The 24,779-nt window shown below is 39.4% G+C and overlaps 3 protein-coding genes across 3 annotated transcripts; 2 read left to right on the top strand and 1 right to left on the bottom strand.

Annotated features, from left to right (window-relative positions):
- Positions 1 to 561: 561 nt before the first annotated feature.
- Positions 562 to 960, bottom strand: LOC122665835. Its single transcript, XM_043861968.1, has one exon. It carries the CDS (start codon positions 958 to 960, stop codon positions 562 to 564), a length of 399 nt encoding a protein of 132 aa, XP_043717903.1.
- Positions 961 to 3,873: 2,913 nt separating this feature from the next.
- Positions 3,874 to 10,065, top strand: LOC122665834. Its single transcript, XM_043861967.1, has 6 exons — positions 3,874 to 4,071; positions 4,589 to 4,675; positions 8,678 to 8,842; positions 9,215 to 9,268; positions 9,571 to 9,678; positions 9,766 to 10,065. Exons 1-6 carry the CDS (start codon positions 3,874 to 3,876, stop codon positions 10,063 to 10,065), a joined length of 912 nt encoding a protein of 303 aa, XP_043717902.1.
- Positions 10,066 to 17,274: 7,209 nt separating this feature from the next.
- On the top strand, positions 17,275 to 23,450 carry LOC122665833. The gene is made up of 6 exons (XM_043861966.1): positions 17,275 to 17,472; positions 17,990 to 18,076; positions 22,074 to 22,238; positions 22,596 to 22,649; positions 22,952 to 23,059; positions 23,154 to 23,450. Exons 1-6 carry the CDS (start codon positions 17,275 to 17,277, stop codon positions 23,448 to 23,450), a joined length of 909 nt encoding a protein of 302 aa, XP_043717901.1.
- The last annotated feature ends 1,329 nt before the right edge of the window (positions 23,451 to 24,779 follow it).

The following is a 24,779-nucleotide window of genomic DNA, read 5'->3' as shown; positions in this document are numbered from 1 at the left end:
CCTTTTGAAAGTCTTTGCCACCCAATTAGCCTCAATCAAGAAACTCTTACTTGGAATTTTTTATGGAGAGTAGAACTTAAGGATGTCGCCCTAAATTTGAGAACTGAAGACACTCAAAAAATAAGTGGTCTTTGCTCTCAATTCCGGCCCAGCATAAACAACAAAAGGGAGTCACTTGAACATTTCTCTTCCAAAGCTGTTCTTTAGTTGAAAGGCCATCGGCCATACATCACCATGTTCTGATTGACTGTCTTGGGATACAATTCTGAAACCACACACATGTTGCCCAATCAACGGGTGTGGAGGGGGAGCGTATAATCTTCCAAGTAGACTTAGAGTTGAATAGGCCAGAAGGATTAAGCTTCTAGATGATCAAGTCCAAGTCTGAAGCCCCCACCCTAGATTTTTTTTTTTTCCTGCTAAAGGTCAGCAAAGAATAAATTAAAAGGGAAAAAAAGATACAATTATTTAACGTCCAGGCATACCCAGATGGTTACAAGAACATGAAGACAAGGGAATAGCCCTGGCAACCAAGAAACACCCACCTAGCAGGAATATTCACTACTCAAACCTATACCGAGGACGGCCTAAGGCATCATCAAGCAGAGCTGAGTTAATTGCCGAGGGGAACTCACCAAACGAAGGCTCAGAGACACCAGATTTCGCAGCTGTTTTTGCAAGCAAGTCCGCCACTAGATTCGCCTCCCGAAAATAGTGAGAAATCTTCCAAATGATAGCAAGAAGGTAAGGATGGAGCCCTAACCAAACCTGTCTAACAAACCACGGGATCACACCTGACCTGAAAGCCTCAACCACCGCTATAGAGTCAAACTCAATACATAACTTCGTTGCACCCATTTCTTTTGCCCTAAGCAAGCCGTGCATAACCGCCCCAAATTCAACCACAAAATTAGTCTTGATGCCGAGGAAAATACTGAAAGCCAAGAGGAGAGCCGCCATATCATCTCTAAAAACACCACCCCCACAAGCCCACACCAGGTTCCCTAAAGAGCACCCATCAACATTAAGTTTCACCCACCCCGCAAGGGGTCTACACCATCACACCTCCTTAATCACCTGAGCTGGTTTAGGAACCCAAGAAACATTAAGGCTCTTCGCATAGACCAAGTTCTGAGCCAAAACCACCTTAACATTCGAGGAGCCAGCAATATCCTTAAGAGAGAGAAGAGCATTCCCCAATACCCCAACCACCCTCCTAGCCTGCCCCTCATACTTTCTGAAATTGTGCTCATTTCAAATGAAAAAAGGAATGAGAACCACTCCCAATTCCCACACACAAGCCAAGGTACCACCCTGGATTTTCTCTTCCACCATGGCACCAGCTCTTCCAACGAATCCACAGAAAGCCAAGAGAGCCCAAAAAGCTTTGCCACAAGCCACAAGCAAAGCCACATTTAAAAAATAAATGGGCTATAGACACCACATCAGCATGGCAGAGATCACACCGAGACACCATTTGAAACCCCCTCTTCATCAGAGCGCCATCCGTCGAAATTTTCTTATGCATAAGTCTCTAGGTAAAGGTAGAGTGTCTCGGCAATAGCATCTTATTCCAAAGAAGGCCATGCCAGGAAACTTTGGGGCTTTTATTCCTAAAAGCTTCCCAGGCCGAACGAGAAGAGAAAACCCCCGAAGGGGTGGGACCCCACAGGCTAAAGTCCGAACATAGTTGGGCCAGGAGCACAGTGGCTTTAATAACAACAAAAATATTTTAAAGAAAGGATGAGTCTACCTGCGAGAGCACCCAAGTATGACCAGCAATGAAATCCGCCACCTTCAGATTTTTGTCTTCAAAGATCTCCTCTCCAAGCCCCGAAGCCGCTACAATAGATTCACTTCTCAGCCAACAATCCTTCCAAAAGTTCACAGACTTCCCATCCCCAATCACCCATTGCTCACACTGTTTCACCCTATGCCAAACCTTCTTGAGACCCGGCCAAATCGAAGAGGAGAGGTACTGATTTTTCAAAGAGCCATCCCCATTAACGAATCTAGCCCTGAGGAAGGTGCTAACCAAAGAGTCTTCATGCATTACATTTCAAGCCAACTTCCCAAGAAGAGCCATGTTCACATCTCGAAGGCATCTCAAGCCTAGACCTCCTTCTGCTTTAGGACTGCACAAAACTTCCCATTTAACTAACACCACTTTCCTGGATTCAATATCCCCAGACCATATAAAATTGCACATCCATCGCTCCATTAGACTCACCAGGGAAGCCGGCCACCAGTAAACCGAAAAATTATGGATTGGAAGACTAAGCACCACCGACCTAACTAACTCCACCCTTCCTACAAAAGGTAGAAGCTTTCCTTTCCACCCAAAAACCTGTTTCTTGAACTTGTCAACCAACGGCATCATTTTCTCCTTAGTCACCCTTCCCTTAAAAATTTTTACACCAAGGTACTTAGTAGGAAGTAGGGCTGCAACAGGGTTGGGTTGGGCCGGGTTTTATAGAACCCTAGCCCAACCCTAAGTCCCCTTAGCTGGGCCCAGGGCCGACCCGACCTTGACTCAGGGCCAGAAAAATCCAACCCTGACCCGCCCTCAGGGTCGGGCTGGGCTGACCCTGATTGGCCCTGATCATGGGGAGGGGGAAGGAAATGCATGGGCTGGAATAGGTCGGGGAGAAAATTACCAATTTTATGTAAAATAACACTGTAATAAAATGCATTATATCACTTATTGTCTTCATATATAATATATTATATAACAAAATGTGGGTGATGTTTACAGTTTATAATATATATATTATATCACTATATAAATATAGTATAACTTAAAACAGGGCCGGGATGGATTGGGCCAGGGTTAGCCCGAGGCCTTGACCCTGGCTTGACCGGACCTTGACTCAGGGCTAGAAATTTTCAGCCCTGACCCGCCCTTAGGGCCAAATATCTCAGTCCAAGCCCTGTTCGAGCTCAGGAAGGGCCAGGGCGGGTTCGGGCCCACAGGGCCAAACTTGCACCCCTAGTAGGAAGGTTACAAAGAGGGATGTCAAGCAAGTCTGAAATTTGACGTCTCTTGGATGGGATAATGGAGCCATAAAACAGTTTGTTTTTGTCCAAATTAATTTTTTGGCCTAAGAAACACTGATATTTATCTAAGAAAATCTTCAAAGCCCGAACATACCTGAAAGCACCATTAATGAAACAAAGACATCATCAGCAAAAAGGAGGTGTCTAGGCGTAGAAACACCCCTCGGACCCCTCAAAGGGAGAATTTGTTGCTCTGCCACCATTCTTTTCAGCTCTCTACAAAGGACTTCCTCCGCAATAATGAAAAACATTGGGGAAAGAGGATCCCCCTGACGCATCCCCCTTTCCACCCCAAAAAAACCCATCGGACCACCATTCACCAGAACTGAAATCCTAGTAGAAGAGAACAGCTGCCAAAGCTACGCCATCCTTTTCTCACTAAAGCCAAATCTGTCCAACACTAGGATGATTTTAATCCTTATTCTCCATATATAGGGAGATATAATTAAATGAATGATGACTGGACCAGGCTTACATGTTCTAAACTCCAAACAAGCCCTTCTTTTTGAGTGGCATTTATGCCAATAAAAGGCTGTACCCAGTGCACAAGGCGCAGGGTTTGGGAAGGGTCAAATGTACGTAGCCTTACCCCTGTTTTTAGAGAGGCTGTTTCCAAGACTTGAACCCGTGATCAGGCGTTCAACAAGTGAGCCCTTGACCAATGTGTCAAGCACATTTTTCGCATTTATGCCAATCTGAATGCATTTAATGCAAAAACTTTTACCCTAACTATTTACTAAACTACTTGTGTATATAAGTAGGTCACACTATGTGTTGAATTGAGCTTGTAAACAAGTTTTGCCAACTGATCTGACCATGGCTTTCTTTGCTGGTGTTTACATGACAAAGGGTTTGATGGGTACCATCAATTTGTTCCTGGTTGTTCTGTACCTTGTAGATTTTAAAAGCCATCATGGGGTGGAAGCAAAAAAGGTGGAGCAAAATGAAGATGATTTGGAGCTGGAAAGGCAACTCAAGATTTTAAATGTGCCTCATCCTCTCAAGACCATTAGAGTATGTGGCTGTATCTAATACTTACTTTTAGATCTCCATTTAAAATCCATGGATAGTTTTCACAAATACCCACAGTGCAACACATCACATATGTAGGGATTGAGGGGAGAGAGAAAGTGAGAGAAGGAACCAATGAGAAAGAATTCTTTATAGAATTCCATACTCGATCTCATAATTACATATAGAATTCCATTAAAGTTTTATTCGGTCAAAGTCGTATGTATGGCTTGGAGGGAGATCTTTTGTATCTTTCGAGATCCATTTTACAATATAGGGTAAAAAAACCAAAATAAATGATTTTAGTCCTTCTAAAAAGGAAACTGATTCTTGAACCTCTTTCACGTTCGATGTCCCAATCTACCTAGCTTCCAGGTTCTCATCTTCCCTCCTCTCTCCCCCCCCCCTCTCATAGAATAGGCTAGAATGGAAGAACCAGAGAAAATAATGGAAATTAACGTGGTTAGAGCATTAATCGAAGTTTGATCCTTATTGGTTAATAAATTTTTTCTTCTTGCAGACAGAAGAGGGTCATATCCTTGATTGTGTTGATATCTACAAGCAACCTGTTTTTAGTCATCCCTTGCTTAAAGATCACAAAATCCAGGTTTGCCATTCTTTCTTCTATTCATATCCTTATTTTTATAAAATTTCACTAATTATTTATCTTGAAAATTGAAATAGAGGAGGGAATTAGTAAAGTACGTTTAATTTTTAAGAAGTAATAAAACAGAAACTCCGTTCCAGCTTTTCCTCATTCCCAACCTATAACGCATCAATCAGCTTAAATGGGATGGACGGTAACATGCACCACATTTAATCATTCCACCTCATTCTAACCCACTGCACTCTCCACAGATTTTAATCCTCTTCAATTCCTAAAGCACTGCAATGCGGCAGTATTAGGTGGAGATGTCGACACTGGCAGTTCGGACATTCAACGGTCCGAAGCGCAATAAGTCAATGAGCTCGGTCCGTTGGATGTACGAACTGCCAGGTGTCGACATCTCCACTCACATGCTGCACTGCACAACTTTAGGGAATTGGAGAGGATTATTTTCCCTCTACAACCCACTCCAATCCATTCCAATCGTATTTAGTTCTCCTCCAGGAGTAGCGGGAGCTGGAGGGTCCAACCCAGCAAAAAAGGGGGTATGGTCATTTCACATGAGGGCCCACTCCACTTTCATTACAAATACAAACACCAGACTGAAAATCCAGAGTTGCAATATACTATGCACTTAAAGCATCTAGGATCCAACATCAATAATGGTATTCAAAGGTCATAAGATCAAATTAGACTTCCTCCTAGCTCCTTTAATCTTTTTTCAGTTTTTTATTTTTTATTTTTATATTTTTTAACACAGGTAGTAATGGCTGAGGAAAACAAAGGGCCCCAACCAATAGCACCATAACACACACATTCAAGGGGGGAGGGAGAGGGCAGGGCTGCTGCCCCTTTGTTGCTTGTCAGCCAACAGGCTGGCCTGCACTGTTGTGCGACCAAACCTGCTGGAGCAGCGGCTCTCCACTTCAGTCCCCAACTTCTCCTTCCTTTCATTTATTCCCATTTTCTTCTTCTATTTATTTCATCATTTCAGGTTTGAATCTCTGAGAACAAAACTAAAAAATCCATAAGAAAGAACAGAGAACCCAAAACCCAGATTTTCCCTTTTTCTTCTTTGATTTTTTTTTTACCACCTCAAAATAGGAACCCAAAACAGAGCATTAAACATTAAAATCACTTGAGGAAAGAACCTTACCTCTCCACAAATCACAACCCAATTTGATTTGATTTTTCTTCCAATCCCAGCTCAAATCCTCAGCCCTAGTGCAACAAAACTTGGAGTCCAAGCTGCTGCTACCAGATTGAAACCCTTTCTTCACAATTTCAACTCCCTTTCCCTCACTCCTACCGGATTCTGTTTTCTCTCCCTTTCTCTCTCTCTTTCTCTCTTCCTTTCTTTCCCTTCTTCCTCTCCCTTCATGAATTTGCTCCTCTTTTTCCCTCCCCCAAGTCGGCTTTGCTTCACATCCTCCATATCAATATTTGGGATGATCAGTGGGTTCTAAGCCTACCCAACTTCAAACTTTACCACCCTCGCCTGGATTCATGTCCATTGCATCTTGTATTTGATCTTATTGATGATGAGAATAGGTGTTAGAAGGTCCATCTTATGGAATCCTATCTCCACCCAAATGACATTAAGGCAATCCTTGAAATTAATCTTCTCTTATTTCCAAGGGATGATACATTAATTTGGGGAGGAGGACCAAATGGCTGCAAATCCTGTTTTATGTGCTAAATACATCATTGATGCTTCATCTTTAGCATCAACATCAACTTTAAGTAGAGTGGTTCCATCCGAGGTGTGGAAACAAATATGTTCTTGTCATACTCTTCAATTAGATAATCTTTTGGCGTGCATGTGCGGATGGACTAGCAACGACGGAAGCTTTATCCCATCGGAGCATTCCATTGGAGACAGAATGTGTATGATATGGAGAGGCTACATAAACAATTGATCATGTCCTCTTTCGCGAGGGAGGTGTGGTTTGGTAGTACATTATCTTATATTTCCTCAATTTTGACGACACCAAACATATATCTTTAGGTCAAGAATTGGGAGGCTTTGGGAGTCCACGGAAAGAGATTATATAGGGGGGTCACTTCTTTTTGCAGCTTCATTGCATTATATATTTGGCGGACTCATAATGATATGTTTTCCAAAGGCGATCATTATCTCTAGAGGATATCATTATTCAAGCCAACCTGGCTTTCACTGAGTTCCAAGAAGCGTGCACTACACATCCAATTCCCATGATAAATCACACTCTACTACAAAATTCATTTTGTGAGCCTCCTACAAGAGGGTACTTAAAGCTTTGTTGTATTTGGTAGCATTGTTGGTGGTCTTGGATTCATTTTCAGGGACAACTATAGCAGACCTTTACATGCAACATTTGAATCAACAATGTTTACAACTATTCTCATTGATTAATTCGGATGGTGATCCTTCGAGCTATTGAAGATAGTTTGGATCATTTGATTGTTGAATCTGAGAATAAAGTACCGATTTCACTTCTCAACTGTGAACGAACCGATCCACCAATTTTTGTCACCTCTATCATCCAGGATATATATCACGTGTTTGGTTTCAAGTTTAGAATCTAATTACTATATAATTAACCTTTTCAATTAGCTACACAACAACTATAATCATCATAAAGTTTTCCATTTTATTCTATTATAATATCATTTCCCTTCCTTTGACTTCACTTGCAACCGGATGACTCCCTAAGTGATTCTAAGGTCGTGATATCAACAAAACTCCATTAAATTATATTAGAAAAATAATTATATGAAATTTGAATTAATTTTTCCAATTCTATTACTTATCATAGACTCAAAATTTTTATTTTGCATTTCACCAAAAAAAATAAAAAAAGAAGTGAAAATTTGACTGTTATTATTTTGATTTTCTTGAAGATGAAACCTAGTTTTTTCCCGAAAGGAGAGGCAAACAAAACTTTGTCAGCAATTGAACCTTTGCAAATTAGTTTAAAACACAAAGAATGCCCCCAAGGAACAGTTCCCATTCGAAGGACTTCAAAAGAAGATCTTTTACATGCTAGAGCTTAAGCAAAAGATTTCTCTACAAATAACCAAAGCAAGATCCGTTTCCTGGGGCAATTTGTAAGCAATTCCTAACTCATAATTGAGATAATTCACGATTCTAACTAAGATGTATCCTAGTTAAATGGTGTCAGTAGTACTAATACTGTTTCGTCATTCAACTATATTAAGAGACTTCAGAATTTCGATTTTCAATGGCAAGATTCTCTATAGAGATATTTCTTTATGGGTGGTGTGATTATGCCATGAAGTGGGCTGATGTGATCTTTCTTCTTCTTCTTTCTTTTTTTTTTTTTGTTTAAAATCAGCAAAAGTATATATTAATTTTAAAAAGAGTACAAAGAAATTAAAGTCTAGGTATTCCCAGACAATTTCAAGCATAGAATAAATAGAGAATGTCCACCTTCAGCATGACCATCAACAGACAAGACAACACACTCTATCTGAACCAACAAAATAAAAAACAGTATTTGAATTTAACCGGTAAACAATATCTTGGCCTTCCAAGAACATCCCAACTTATCTCATAGTTATAGGGGATCATGGCTCACCACGTATTAGCCATTTTCATAAGTGCTCTAATCTTGATCAAAATTGAGTTGCATATTAAATGTATTATGCTGAAATTTGGAAATTTTGGATTTTTGCTAAGCCATCATAAATAAAATTTGTCCTGTCATTGCCACCAACTTGTTTTAAGAACTAAGGCCCCATTTTTCTAGGTAAATATTTGAAAATTTTACATGAATAATATTTTTTTAAGGATTAAAACTAATATATTTAGAATTATGTAGTTTTTGCATAGAATCAAGTGTAACGAAGATAAATGAGCGAAAAAAAAATGTTGGGTTGTCATGGATTTATGTGAAATAAGCATATGATCGGTTGCATAAATAATTTATATTGGTATAAATTATGAAAATAGCAAATAGATATTCATTATTTTAATCTCAAGAATTGATGACCATTCAGGTTTTAGATGTTTACGGAAAAGGCCATGAACTGGTTCGTGGAGTTTCTGCAGGCATCAATATATACAATCCAACTGTAGAACCTACACAGTTTACGAGTGCAACAACTTGGATTCAGGGTGGTACTAATGATCAAGAGCTTGATTATATAATGGCTGGATGGACGGTATGTATATTGTGATGGCCCACCACTACTCATTTATCTGATGGCATACGATTAATTGAACCCTCCATCAACAATCCGAATTTTTATCCTTTCCTGTTACAGCACGGTGCTGTAATGCATGGCGGCTGCAGAGGCCATGTGCACCATGTGGGGCCCGCTGTGCCACATGGCCTCTGCAGCGCCGCACGATGCGTTACAACACCGTGCTGTAACAGGAGAGGATAATGATTCCAACAACACCCCCCCCCCCAACAAAAAAAAAAAAGAAGAGAGCTTTAATTGCCTTTGCCTTTCAAAATAAAAATTTAAAAGAAGATAAACGGACAGGTAATTGTTGTCTAACTTTAGTTTTTGTTCAATTGGCAATATCAGGTTAATCCATCCTTATATGGTGATCATCTTACTCGGTTTTTTACATATTGGTCGGTATGTTACAAACACTGGGGTTTTTTTCCAATTTGTATTGGTGCATGACACATTTTATCACTGTTACCATTTATGTTTAACAGCCCTCACCCTCTCCAATTCGACTCCTCTACTTCCGCCTGCCCCTACTGCCGTGTGCACCCCACACACAAGCAAGGCGGAATGTACCATCTTACCTCTGCCGGAGCGTCTTGTCCGAGTGGGGCTAAGGCCGTACTTTCCACCTTCTCCGTCCCTTCTAGAAATTTTTTTTTAATCATATATTTATCTAATTGAATAAAAAATATTTCAAAAATGTACAGGTTAATAAAAATAAGCATGATGGGTGCTTCAATACTCCAAGTACTCCTTTAACTCCAATGTCTACAATTGGTGGACCTCAATCTGTGATCAAAGTCAGAATTTATCAGGTAAAATTTGCATTAAATTTTTTATTTTTGTAAAAAATACTGGTGATGTATTAACAAAATGTTTATAATTTTATTTTGTCCTTACAGGATCCCCATAGCGGGGACTGGTGGTTGATAGTCCAAAATAATATTGTATTTATTGGTTATTGGCCAAAGACCTTATTTACTTATTTAGCTAATGGTGCTAATAGTGTTTGTTGGGGAGGGGTTGCAAAGACTGGTTCTAATGGAGTTAGCCCTCCATTAGGAAATGGTCGTTTCCCATATGATCCATTTCCATGTTTTATTCAAAAGATGGAGATTGTGAATAAGGACTATCTTATCGATCCGGCCTGTATTAATGAAAATAGACATAAGTACTCATGTGGAGGGAAAGAACTGCTATGACATACTTTATCATAAATATGTACCTGAACGAGGAACAAGTTTGACATTTGGACGACCTGGTGGCATCAACTGTGGTTAGTTTTTGTATTTCAGTTTTATATTGAATTTTCAATAATATTTTAGGGGCTTCCTCGGATCCCAAATAATATTTGGGTAAATTATATAATATGTGGGGTAATATGGGAGAATATATTGGCAAGAATTGAGGCTGGGTGAGAAGGTTGGGGTGGGGAGAAACGTATGAGAGGGGAAGGGGAAGTTTGAAAAAGTGTTTATCCATACTTGCACACTAATGAGGATCCTACACTTCATCGTGAAATTTGATCTAACACGTTTTTTCACGATTAATTTTTGAAAGTTTTAATTGAAGTGTCTCTAAATTGCTGCCCATATGTCCGAAAAAAATTGACTTAATTATATTTGTAGCTTCCCTCATATAGATTGTTAAGAGAGTATACCTTCTAGATATGTTCAGTTTCAGCTATTCAGGAACCTTGGTCACATAGAAATGGGAAAGTGATTCTTAAGAATGAGAATCATAAAGGTGATAGAAAATGCGCCTTGCACTAACCTATTTCTGAATTTAGTGATTTTCGAATAGGTAAGAAAGCTAGGGGTTGATTTTAGCATCCATGTTTAGTATGATTTTTTGGTTGTGGCTTATAAATTATGTGAACTTTTTGCAAGTGGTGCTTTGAAGTTATAGAAAATGCGCCTTGCACTAACCTATTTCTGAATTTAGTGATTTTCGAATAGGTGAGAAAGCTAGGGGTTGATTTTAGCATCCATGTTTAGTATGATTTTTTGGTTGTGGCTTATAAATTATGTGAACTTTTTGCAAGTGGTGCTTTGAAGTTGAGTTGGTCTCCAAGAAAAAACCCATCATCTGAGTTGAGTTGAGAATCTTAAAGCATTAGATTTTTTCGTTTCGTTGCGATCAAGATCTGTTTTGGATTTCGGATTAACGTTCGGCTTCGGTAATTTTCTCTAATCGATTTCGATGTGATTGATCGTTTTTCTTTTGAGGGATCAACATTTGTACATATCACTTTTGGTTTGTTGATCGATTTGTATGATCGGCTTCGGTTTCGTTTTTTAGAAAACAGAATCGTGTTTCTACACTCTGGATCAAGGAATTGATTACCTATCCAAAGCTGTGGATCAAGGCATTGATTACCTCATCGGTTTTAGCATTCGGCTTCACTCTCGGTTTTGGCGATCGGCATCTGTCACCTGCAAAATCCGTTGTACAAAGAGGAAGTAATTGATTACTTTGATTGAAGAAAAAAAAAAAAGAGTAAACGTTGACAGTTTCTCAAAAGCATTGATTACCTTTTTTTATTTGAAAAGGATTTTGTCCTTTCTCATAAACCTTTGATTTGAAAGGACATTAATGCTTTCTCTGATTTGATTAAATAAAAAAAATGCAAATCAAAAGCAGCTTTTGGCAGAGTACGTTGGCAGAGATTTCTCTTCAAAGTTTTAATTGACTGGTTGCCTAATTAAAAAAGAAAAAAGAAAAAGGGAGAAGCCGCAAGTGACCGTACCAGCAGCCAGTGCCAGTGACCTGTGCCAACAAGCACCACGAGTGTCGATGTCGCTGTACCGCCGCTATCTTTTCCTCCGCCGTCTAAATCTAGGGTTCTCCATATCAGGTGTGATTGTTCCTTGGATCATTTATTTTTATTTGAATTTTTTCTTGGACATATAAACAAATCACTTAATAATGGAGAAACATATTGTTCCAATTGAGATGATCAAATTGGAAAGTTTTAGTGGCTCTGAGTTCAGTTCTTGGAAAAGGAAGACTCAGTTTGGACTGAAGTTCCTCAATATTTTCTACACTGTGGTAAATACATTTTCTGATTGTACGGACCTAACTGAAGCTCAATGGATAAGTGATGAGGACTTTTGCAAAGACTATCTATTGAACTGCCTGTTAAATAGGCTGGCAGAGACCTATAGTAAATATGAGATTGAAAAAGAGATTTGGAAAAACCTTGATGCCCAATTCAAAAAGGAGGAGAAACTATCAAAGACCCACTTAATTAGTTGATAAGTTCATGGATTTCAAGTTTCAAGAAGGCAAGGAAATCACTCCTCAAGTTACAGACTTTGAGAACTTGAAAACAACACTGAACCAAGAAAATATCCCTGTTGTTGATGCATTCTTAGTGGTGCTACTAGTGTTTCTTGGGGAGGGGTTGCACAGGCTGGTTCTAATGGAGTTAGCCCTCCATTAGGAAATGGTCGTTTCCCATGCTATTTCGAATGGATGAAGATTGTGAATAAGGACTATGGTATTGATCCTCTATTAAAGAAAATAGATATAACTACTTATGTGGAGGGAAAGAACTGCTATGACATACTTTATCATAAATATGTACCTGAACGAGGAGCAACTCTGACATTTGGTGGACCTGGTGGCATCAACTGTGGCTAGTTTTTGTCTGAATTCAATTTTTGTAATATTGAATTTTCAATAATATTTTAGGGGTTTCCTCGGATCCCAAATAATATTCGGGTAAATTATATAATATTGTGTTATATATGTATATATACAGAGACACACAAAGAGAGAGAGAGAGAGAGAGAGAAGGTTGGGGTGGGAAGAGACGTATGAGAGGGGGAGGGGGAGTTTGAAAAGGTGTTTATCCGTACCTGGACATGCACTAATGAGGACCTACACTTTGTTATGAAATTTGATCTAAAACGTTTCTCGCGATTAGTTTTCGAAAGTTTTAATTGAATTGTCTATAAATTGCTACCCATATGTCCAAAAAAAAAGCGGACTTAATTTATTTGTAGCTTCCCTCATAGAGATTATTTAAAGAGTATGCCTTCTAGATATGTTCAGCTTCAGCTATTAAGGAACCTTTTGTTTTTTTTTGATCGATAAATCAAATTTATTGGAAAAGAGGAGAAACGTTGTACAAAACAAAAGGCATCCCTACCTACAGATAATGGATAAGTGCCAAAAAAGCAAGCAAGGACCCAAAAGCCGTTATATATAGAATAACCCATCAAAGCTTCAAATAGCTAACATGATGCACAGGACCTCAACTACACAGAACTCAATTGATTGGAGGACCAAACAGGGGCTATTTGCCACTTCTGGACAAGGAATTCATTCATAGGACTACTAGGCCCCTTAGGGGGGGTGTCCTCCTTGAGTCGATTCTCCACATCCGCACGAATGGCCCTAATGATACTTGGATAATGGACGCATTCTAGTTTTGTTGCAAAAGATACGGAAATTTCTCTCCATCCAAATATGAGAGATGGTGCTACAAAAAGCAAGCTTGCCTATACCCCAATAGCATCCCTTTTGAAGGTCTTTGCCACCCAATTAGCCTCAATCAAGAAACTCTTACTTGGAATTTTTTATGGAGAGTAAAACTTAAGGATGTCGCCCTAAATTTGAGAGCTGAAGACACTCAAAAAATAAGTGGTCTTTGCTCTCAATTCCGGCCCAGCATAAACAACAAAAGGGAGTCACTTGAACATTTCTCTTCCAAAGCTGTTCTTTAGTTGAAAGGCCATCGGCCATACATCACCATGTTCTGATTGACTGTCTTGGGATACAATTCTGAAACCACACACATGTTGCCCAATCAACGGGTGTGGAGGGGGAGCGTATAATCTTTCAAGTAGACTTAGAGTTGAATAGGCCAGAAGGATTAAGCTTCTAGATGATCAAGTCCAAGTCTGAAGCCCCCACCCTAGATATTGAGTGTTTTTTTTTCTTTTTTCTGCTAAAGGTTAGCAAAGAATAAATTAAAAGGGAAAAAAAGATACAATTATTTAACGTCCAGGCATACCCAGATGGTTACAAGAACATGAAGACAAGGGAATAGCCCTGGCAACCAAGAAACACCCACCTAGCAGGAATATTCACTACTCAAACCTATACCGAGGACGGCCTAAGGCATCATCAAGCAGAGTTGAGTTAATTGCCGAGGGGAACTCACCAAACGAAGGCTCAGAGACGCCAGATTTCGTAGCTGTTTTTGCAAGCAAGTCCGCCACTAGATTCGCCTCCCGAAAATAGTGAGAAATCTTCCAAATGACAGCAAGAAGGTAAGGATGGAGCCCTAACCAAACCTGTCTAACAAACCACGGGATCACACCTGACCTGAAAGCCTCAACCACCGCTATAGAGTCAAACTCAATCCATAACTTCGTTACACCCATTTCTTTTGCCCTAAGCAAGCCGTGCATAACCGCCCCAAATTCAACCACAAAATTAGTCTTGATGCCGAGGAAAATACTGAAAGCCAAGAGGAGAGCCGCCATATCATCTCTAAAAACACCACCCCCACCAGCCCACACCGGGTTCCCTAAAGAGCACCCATCAACATTAAGTTTCACCCACCCCGCAAGGGGTCTACACCATCACACCTCCTTAATCACCTGAGCTGGTTTAGGAACCCAAGAAACATTAAGGCTCTTCGCATAGACCAAGTTCTGAGCCAAAACCACCTTAACATTCGAGGAGCCAGCAATATCCTTAAGAGAGAGAAGAGCATTCCCCAATACCCCAACCACCCTCCTAGCCTGCCCCTCATACTTTCTGAAATTGCGATCATTTCAAATGAAAAAAGGAATGAGAACCACTCCCAATTCCCACACACAAGCCAAGGTACCACCTTGGATTTTCTCTTCCACCATGGCACCAGCTCTTCCAACGAATCCACAGAAAGCCAAGGGAGCCCAAAAAGCTTTGCCACAAGCCACAAGCAAAGCCACATTTAAAAAATAAATGGGCTATAGACACCACATCAGCATGACAGAGATCACACCGAGACACCATTTGAAACCCCCTCTTCATCAGAGCGCCATCCGTCGGAATTTTCTTATGCATAAGTCTCTAAGCAAAGGTAGAGTGTCTCGGCAATAGCATCTTATTCCAAAGAAGGCCATGGCAGGAAACTTTGGGGCTTTTCTTCCTAAAAGGTTCCCAGGCCGAACGAGAAGAGAAAACCCCCGAAGGGGTGGGACCCCAAAGGCAAAAGTCCGAACATAGTTGGGCCAGGAGCACAGTGGCTTTAATAACAGCAAAAATATTTTAAAGAAAGGATGAGTCTACCTGCGAGAGCACCCAAGTATGACTAGCAATGAAATCCGCCACCTTCAGATTTTTGTCTTCAAAGATCTCCTTTCCAAGCCCCGAAGCCGCTGCAATAGATTCACTTCTCAGCCAACAATCTTTTCAAAAGTTCACAGACTTCCCATCCCCAATCACCCATTGCTCACACTGTTTCACCCTATGCCAAACCTTCTTGAGACCCGGCCAAATCGAAGAGGAGAGGTACTGATTTTTCAAAAAGCCATCCCCATTAACGAATCTAGCCCTGAGGTAGGTACTAAGCAAAGAGTCTTCATGCATTACATTTCAAGCCAACTTCCCAAGAAGAGCCATGTTCACATCTCGAAGGCATCTCAAGCCTAGACCTGCTTCTGCTTTAGGACTGCACAAAACTTCCCATTTAACTAACACCACTTTCCTGGATTCAATATCCCCAGACCATATAAAATTGCACATCCATCGCTCCATTAGACTCACCAGGGAAGCCGGCCACCAGTAAACCGAAAAATTATGGACTGGGAGACTAAGCACCACCGACCTAACTAACTCCACCCTTCCTACAAAAGGTAGAAGCTTTCCTTTCCACCCAAAAAGCTGTTTCTTGAACTTGTCAACCAACGGCATCATTCTCTCCTTAGTCACCCTTCCCTTAAAAATTTTCACACCAAGGTACTTAGTAGGAAGTAGGGCTGCAACAGGGTCGGGTTGGGCCGGGTTTTATAGAACCCTAGCCCAACCCTAAGTCCCCTTAGCTGGGCCCAGGGCCGACCCGACCTTGACTCTGGGCCAGAAAAATCCAACCCTGACCCTCCCTCAGGGTCGGGCTGGGCTGACCCTGATTGGCCCTGATCATGGGGAGGGGGAAGGAAATGCATGGGCTGGAATAGGTCGGGGAGAAAATTACCAATTTTATGTAAAATAACACTGTAATAAAATGCATTATATCACTTATTGTCTTCATATATAATATATTATATAACAAAATGTGGGTGATGTTTACAGTTTATAATATATATATTATATCACTATACAAATATAGTATAACTTAAAACAGGGCCGGGATGGATTGGGCCAGGGTTAGCCCGAGGCCTCGACCCTGGCTTGACCCGACCTTGACTCAGGGCTAGAAATTTTCAGCCCTGACCCGCCCTCAGGGCCAAATATCTCAGTCCAAGCCCTGTTCGAGCTCAGGACGGGCCAGGGCGGGTTCGGGCCGACAGGGCCAAACTTGCACCCCTAGTAGGAAGGTTACAAAGAGGGATGTCAAGCAAGTCTGAAATTTGACGTCTCTTGGATGGGATAATGGAGCCATAAAACAGTTTGTTTTTGTCCAAATTAATTTTTTGGCCTAAGAAACACTGATATTTATCTAAGAAAATCTTCAAAGCCTGAACATACCTGAAAGCACCATTAATGAAACAAAGACATCATTAGCAAAAAGGAGGTGTCTAGGCATAGAAACACCCCTCGGATCCCTCAAAGGGAGAATTTGTTGCTCTGCCACCATTCTTTTCAGCTCTCTACAAAGGACTTCCTCCGCAATAATGAAAAACATTGGGGAAAGAGGATCCCCCTGACGCATCCCCCTTTCCACCCCAAAAAAACCCATCGGACCACCATTCACCAGAACTGAAATCCTAGTAGAAGAGAATAGCTGCCAAAGCTATGCCATCCTTTTCTCACTAAAGCCAAATCTGTCCAACACTAGGATGATTTTAATCCTTATTCTCCATATATAGGGAGATATAATTAAATGAATGATGACTGGACCAGGCTTACATGTTCTAAACTCCAAACAAGCCCTTCTTTTTGAGTGGCATTTATGCCAATAAAAGGCTGTACCCAGTGCACAAGGCGCAGGGTTTGGGAAGGGTCAAATGTACATAGCCTTACCCCTATTTTCAGAGAGGCTGTTTCCAAGACTTGAACCTGTGATCAAGCGTTCAACAAGTGAGCCCTTGACCAATGTGTCAAGCACATTTTTCGCATTTATGCCAATCTGAATGCATTTAATGCAAAAACTTTTGCCCTAACTGTTTACTAAACTACTTGTGTATATAAGTAGGTCACACTATGTGTTGAATTGAGCTTGTAAACAAGTTTTTCCAACTGATCTGACCATGGCTTTCTTTGCTGGTGTTTACATGACAAAGGGTTTGATGGGTACCATCAATTTGTTCCTGGTTGTTCTGTACCTTGTAGATTTTAAAAGCCATCATGGGGTGGAAGCAAAAAAGGTGGAGCAAAATGAAGATGATTTGGAGCTGGAAAGGCAACTCAAGATTTTAAATGTGCCTCATCCTCTCAAGACCATTAGAGTATGTGGCTGTATCTAATACTTACTTTTAGATCTCCATTTAAAATCCATGGATAGTTTTCACAAATACCCACAGTGCAACACATCACATATGTAGGGATTGAGGGGAGAGAGAAAGTGAGAGAAGGAACCAATGAGAAAGAATTCTTTATAGAATTCCATACTCGATCTCATAATTACATATAGAATTCCATTAAAGTTTTATTTGGTCAAAGTCGTATGTATGGCTTGGAGGGAGATCTTTTGTATCTTTCGAGATCCATTTTACAATATAGGGTAAAAAAACCAAAATAAATGATTTTAGTCCTTCTAAAAAGAAAACTGATTCTTGAACCTCTTTCACGTTCGATGTCCCAATCTACCTAGCTTCCAGGTTCTCATCTTCCCTCCTCTCTCCCCCCCCCCCCTCATAGAATAGGCTAGAATGGAAGAACCAGAGAAAATAATGGAAATTAACGTGGTTAGAGCATTAATCGAAGTTCGATCCTTATTGGTTAATAAATTTTTTCTTCTTGCAGACAGAAGAGGGTGATATCCTTGATTGTGTTGATATCTACAAGCAACCTGTTTTTAGTCATCCATTGCTTAAAGATCACAAAATCCAGGTTTGCCATTCTTTCTTCTATTCATATCCTTATTTTTATAAAATTTCACTAATTATTTATCTTGAAAATTGAAATAGAGGAGGGAATTAGTAAAGTACGTTTAATTTTTGAGAAGTAATAAAACAGAAACTCCGTTCCAGCTTTTCCTCATTCCCAACCTATAACGCATCAATCAGCTTAAATGGGATGGACGGTAACATGCACCACATTTAATCATTCCACCTCATTCTAACCCACTGCACTCTCCATAGATTTTAATCCTCTTCAATTCCTAAAGTAGTGCAATGCGGCAGTATTAGGTGGAGATGTCGACACCTGGCAGTTCGGACATTCAACGGTTCGAGCTCAATAAGTCAATGAGCTCGGTCCGTTGGATGTACGATCTGCCATGTGTCGACATCTCCACCTAGCACTGCTGCACTGCACAACTTTAGGGAATTGGAGAGGATTATTTTCCCTCTACAACCCACTCCAATCCATTCCAATCGTATTTAGCTCTCCTCCAGTAGTAGCGGGAGCTGGAGGGTCCAACCCAGCAAAAAAGGGGGGTATGGTCATTTCACATGAGGGCCCACTCCACTTTCATTACAAATACAAACACCAGACTGAAAATCCAGAGTAGCAATATACTATGCACTTAAAGCATCTAGGATCCAACATCAATAATGGTATTCAAAGGTCATAAGATCAAATTAGATTTCCTCCTAGCTCCTTTAATCTTTTTTCAGTTTTTTATTTTTATTTTTATTTTTTTTAACACAGGTAGTAATGGCTGAGGAAAACAAAGGGCCCCAACCAATAGCACCATAACACACACATTCAAGGGGGGAGGGAGAGGGCAGGGCTGCTGCCCCTTTGTTGCTTGTCAGCCAACAGGCTGGCCTGCACTGTTGTGCGACCAAACCTGCTGGAGCAGCGGCTCTCCACTTCAGTCCCCAACTTCTCCTTCCTTTCATTTATTCCCACTTTCTTCTTCTATTTATTTCATCATTTCAGGTTTGAATCTCTGAGAACAAAACTCAAAAATCCATAAGAAAGAACAGAGAACCCAAAACCCAGATTTTCCCTTTTTCTTCTTTGATTTTTTTGTTTTACCACCTCAAAATAGGAACCCAAAACAGAGCATTAAACATTAAAATCACTTGAGGAAAGAACCTTACCTCTCCACAAATCACAACCCAATTTGATTTGATTTTTCTTCCAATCCCAGCTCAAATCCTCAGCCCTAGTGCAACAAAACTTGGAGTCCAAGCTGCTGCTACAAGATTGAAACCCTTTCTTCACAATTTCAACTCCCTTTCCGTCACTCCTACCGGATTCTGTTTTCTCTCCCTTTCTCTCTCTCTTTCTCTCTTCCTTTCTTTCCCTTCTTCCTCTCCCTTCATGAATTTGCTCCTCTTTTTCCCTCCCCCAAGTCGGCTTTGCTTCACATCCTCCATATCAATATTTGGGATGATCAGTGGGTTCTAAGCCTACCCAACTTCAAACTTTACCACCCTCGCCTGGATTCATGTCCATTGCATCTTGTATTCGATCTTATTGACGATGAGAATAGGTGTTAGAAGGTCCATCTTATGGAATCCTATCTCCACCCAAATGACATTAAGGCAATCCTTGAAATTAATCTTCCCTTATTTCCAAGGGATGATACATTAATTTGGGGAGGAGGACCAAATGGCTGCAAATCTTGTTTTATGTGCTAAATACATCATTGATGCTTCATCTTTAGCATCAACATCAACTTTAAGTAGAGTGGTTCCATCCGAGGTGTGGAAACAAATATGTTCTTGTCATACTCTTCAATTAGATAATCTTTTGGCGTGCATGTGCGGATGGACTAGCAACGACGGAAGCTTTATCCCATCGGAGCATTCCATTGGAGACAGAATGTGTATGATATGGAGAGGCTACATAAACAATTGATCATGTCCTCTTTCGCGAGGGAGGTGTGGTTTGGTAGTACATTATCTTATATTTCCTCAATTTTGACGACACCAAACATATATCTTTAGGTCAAGAATTGGGAGGCTTTGGGAGTCCACGGAAAGAGATTATATAGGGGGGTCACTTCTTTTTGCAGCTTCATTGCATTATATATTTGGCGGGCTCATAATGATATGTTTTCCAAAGGCGATCATTATCTCTAGAGGATATCATTATTCAAGCCAACCTGGCTTTCACTGAGTTCCAAGAAGCGTGCACTACACATCCAATTCCCATGATAAATCACACTCTACTACAAAATTCATTTTGTGAGCCTCCTACAAGAGGGTACTTAAAGCTTTGTTGTATTTGGTAGCATTGTTGGTGGTCTTGGATTCATTTTCAGGGACAACTATCGCAGACCTTTACATGCAACATTTGAATCGACAATGTTTACAACTATTCTCATTGATCAATTCGGATGGTGATCCTTCGAGCTATTGAAGATAGTTTGGATCATTTGATTGTTGAATCTGACAATAAAGTACCGATTTCACTTCTCAACTGTGAACGAACCGATCCACCAATTTTTGTCACCTCTATCATCCAGGATATATATCACGTGTTTGGTTTCAAGTTTAGAATCTAATTACTATACAATTAACCTTTTCAATTAGCTACACAACAACTATAATCATCATAAAGTTTTCCATTTTATTCTGTTATAATATCATTTCCCTTCATTTGACTTTACTTGCAACCGGATGACTCCCGAAGTGATTCTAGGGTCGTGATATCAACAAAACTCCATTAAATTATATTAGAAAAATAATTATATGAAATTTGAATTAATTTTTCCAATTCTATTACTTATCATAGACTCAAAATTTTTATTTTGCATTTCACCAAAAAAAAAAAAAGAAGTGAAAATTTGACTGTTATTATTTTGATTTTCTTGCAGATGAAACCTAGTTTTTTCCCGAAAGGAGAGGCAAACAAAACTTTGTCAGCAATTGAACCTTTGCAAATTAGTTTAAAACACAAAGAATGCCCCCAAGGAACAGTTCCCATTCGAAGGACTTCAAAAGAAGATCTTTTACATGCTAGAGCTTAAGCAAAAGATTTCTCTACAAATAACCAGAGCAAGATCCGTTTCCTGGGGCAATTTGTAAGCAATTCCTAACTCATAATTGGGATAATTCATGATTCTAACTAAGATGTATCCTAGTTAAATGGTGTCAGTAGTACTAATACTGTTTCGTCATTCAACTATATTAAGAGACTTCAGAATTTCGATTTTCAATGGCAAGATTCTCTATAGAGATATTTCTTTATGGGTGGTGTGATTATGCCATGAAGTGGGCTGATGTGATCTTTCTTCTTCTTCTTTCTTTTTTTTTTTTGTTTAAAATCAGCAAAAGTATATATTAATTTTAAAAAGAGTACAAAGAAATTAAAGTCTAGGTATTCCCAGACAATTTCAAGCATAGAATAGATAGAGAATGTCCACCTTCAGCATGGCCATCAATAGACAACACACTCTATCTGAACCAACAAAATAAAAAACAGTATTTGAATTTAACCGGTAAACAATATCTTGGCCTTCCAAGAACATCCCAACTTATCTCATAGTTATAGGGGATCATGGCTCACCATGTATTATCCATTTTCATAAGTGCCCTAATCTTGATCAAAATTGAGGTGCATATTAAATGTATTATGCTGAAATTTGGAAATTTTGGATTTTTGCTAAGCCATCATAAATAAAATTTGTCCTGTCATTGCCACCAACTTGTTTTAAGAACTAAGGCCCCTTTTTTCTAGGTAAATATTTGAAAATTTTACATGAATAATATTTTTTTAAGGATTAAGACTAATATATTTAGAATTATGTAGTTTTTGCATAGAATCAAGTGTAACGAAGATAAATGAGCGAAAAAAAAATGTTGGGTTGTCATGGATTTATGTGAAATAAGCATATGATCGGTTGCATAAATAATTTATATTGGTATAAATTATGAAAATAGCAAATAGATATTCATTATTTTAATCTCAAGAATTGATGACCATTCAGGTTTTAGATGTTTACGGAAAAGGCCATGAACTGGTTCGTGGAGTTTCTGCAGACATCAATATATACAATCCAACTGTAGAACCTACACAGTTTACGAGTGCAACAACTTGGATTCAGGGTGGTACTAATGATCAAGAGCTTGATTATATAATGGCTGGATGGACGGTATGTATATTGTGATGGCATACGATTAATAGAACCCTCCATCAACAATCCGAATTTTTATCCTTTCCTGTTACAGCACGGTGCTGTAACGCATCGTGTGGCGGCTGCAGAGGCCATGTGCATCATGTGGGGCCCGCTGTGCCACATGGCCTCTGCAGCACCGCACGATGCGTTACAGCACCGTATTGTAACAGGAGAGAATAATGATTCCAACAACCACCCTCCTCCCACAAAACAAAAGAAAAAAAAAAAGAGAGCTTTAATTGCCTTTGCCTTTCAAAATAAAAATTTAAAAGAAGATAAATGGAAAGGTAATTGTTGTCTAACTTTAGTTTTTTTTTCAATTGGCAATATCAGGTTAATCCATCCTTATATGGTGATCATCTTACTCGGTTTTTTACATATTGGTCGGTATGTTACAAACACTGGGGTTTTTTTCCAATTTGTATTGGTGCATGACACATTTTATCACTGTTATCATTTATGTTTAACAGCCCTCACCTTCTCCAATTCGACTCCTCTACTTCCGCCTGCCCCTATTGCCGTGTGCACCCCACACACAAGCAAGGCGGAATGTACCGTCTTACCTCTGCCGGAGCATCTTGTCTGAGTGAGGCTAAGGCGGTACTTTCCACCTTCTCTGTCCCTTCTAGAAATTTTTTTTTAATCATATATTTATCTAATTGAATAAAAAATATTTCAAAAATGTACAGGTTAATAAAAATAAGCATGATGGGTGCTTCAATACTCCAAGTGCTCCTTTAACTCCAATGTCTACAATTGATGGACCTCAATCTGTGATCAAAGTCAGAATTTATCAGGTAAAATTTGCATTAAATTTTTTATTTTTTATTTTTGTAAAAAATACTGGTGATGTATTAACAAAATGTTTATAATTTTATTTTGTCCTTACAGGATCCTCATAGCGGGGACTGGTGGTTGATAGTCCAAAATAATAATGTATTTATTGGTTATTGGCCAAAGACCTTATTTACTTATTTAGCTAATGGTGCTAATAGTGTTTGTTGGGGAGGGGTTGCAAAGACTGGTTCTAATGGAGTTAGCCCTCCATTAGGAAATGGTCGTTTCCCATATGATCCATTTCCATGTTTTATTCAAAAGATGGAGATTGTGAATAAGTGCTTATCTTATCGATCCTGCATTAATGAAAATAGACATAAATACTCATGTGGAGGGAAAGAACAGCTATGACATACTTTATCATAAATATGTACCTGAACGAGGAACAAGTTTGACATTTGGACGACCTGGTGGCATCAACTGTGGTTAGTTTTTGTATTTTAGGGGTTTCCTCAGATCCCAAATAATATTTGGGTAAATTATATAATATGTGGGGTAATGTGCGAGAATTGGCAAGAATTGAGGCTGGGTGAGAAGGTTGGGGTGGGGAGAGACGTATGAGAGGGGAAGGGGAAGTTTGAAAAAGTGTTTATCCATACTTGCACACTAATGAGGACCCTACACTTCATCATGAAATTTGATCTAACACGTTTTTTCATGATTAATTTTCATAAGTTTTAATTGAATTGTCTCTAAATTGTTACCCATATGTCCGAAAAAATTGACTTAATTATATTTGTAGCTTCCCTCATACAGATTGTTAAGAGAGTATACCTTCTAGATATGTTCAGTTTCAGCTATTCAGGAACCTTGGTTACATAGAAATGGGAAAGTGATTCTTAAGAAAGAGAATCATAAAGGTAATAGAAAATGCGCCTTGCACTAACCCATTTCTGAATTTAGTGATTTTCGAATAGGTGAGAAAGCTAGGGGTTGATTTTAGCATCCATGTTTAGTATGATTTTTTGGTTGTGGCTTATAAATTATGTGAACTTTTTGCAAGTGGTGCTTTGAAGTTGAGTTGGTCTCCAAGAAAAAACCCATCATCTGAGTTGAGTTGAGAATCTTAAAGCATTAGATTTTTCCGTTTCGCTGCGATCAAGATCTGTTTTGGATTTCGGATTAACGTTCGACTTCGGTAATTTTCTCCAATCGATTTCGATGTGATTGATCGTTTTTCTTTTGAGGGATCAACGTTTGTACATATCACTTTTGGTTTGTTGATCGATTTGTATGATTGGCTTCGGTTTCGTTTTTTAGAAAATAGAATCGTGTTTCTACACTGTGGATCAAGGAATTGATTACCTATCCAAGGCTGTGGATCAAGGAATTGATTACCTCATCGGTTTTAGCATTCGGCTTCACTCTCGGTTTTGGCGATCGGCATCTGTCACCTGCAAAATCCGTTGTACAAAGAGGAAGTAATTGATTGCTTTGATTGAAAAAAAAAAAAAAGTAAACGTTGGCAGCTTCTCAAAAGCATTGATTACCTTTTCTGATTTGAAAAGGATTTTGTCCTTTCTCATAAACCTTTGATTCGAAAGGACATTAATGCTTTCTCTGATTTGATTAGAAAAAAAAAATGCAAATCAAAAGCAGCTTTTGGCAGAGTACGTTGGCAGAGATTTCTCTTCAAAGTTTTAATTGACTGGTTGCCTAATTAAAAAAAAAAGAAAAAGG

Source organism: Telopea speciosissima, chromosome 6, assembly GCF_018873765.1.
Source record: "Telopea speciosissima isolate NSW1024214 ecotype Mountain lineage chromosome 6, Tspe_v1, whole genome shotgun sequence".
Lineage (NCBI taxonomy): Eukaryota > Viridiplantae > Streptophyta > Magnoliopsida > Proteales > Proteaceae > Telopea > Telopea speciosissima.
This window is presented reverse-complemented; position numbering and strand designations above follow the sequence as displayed.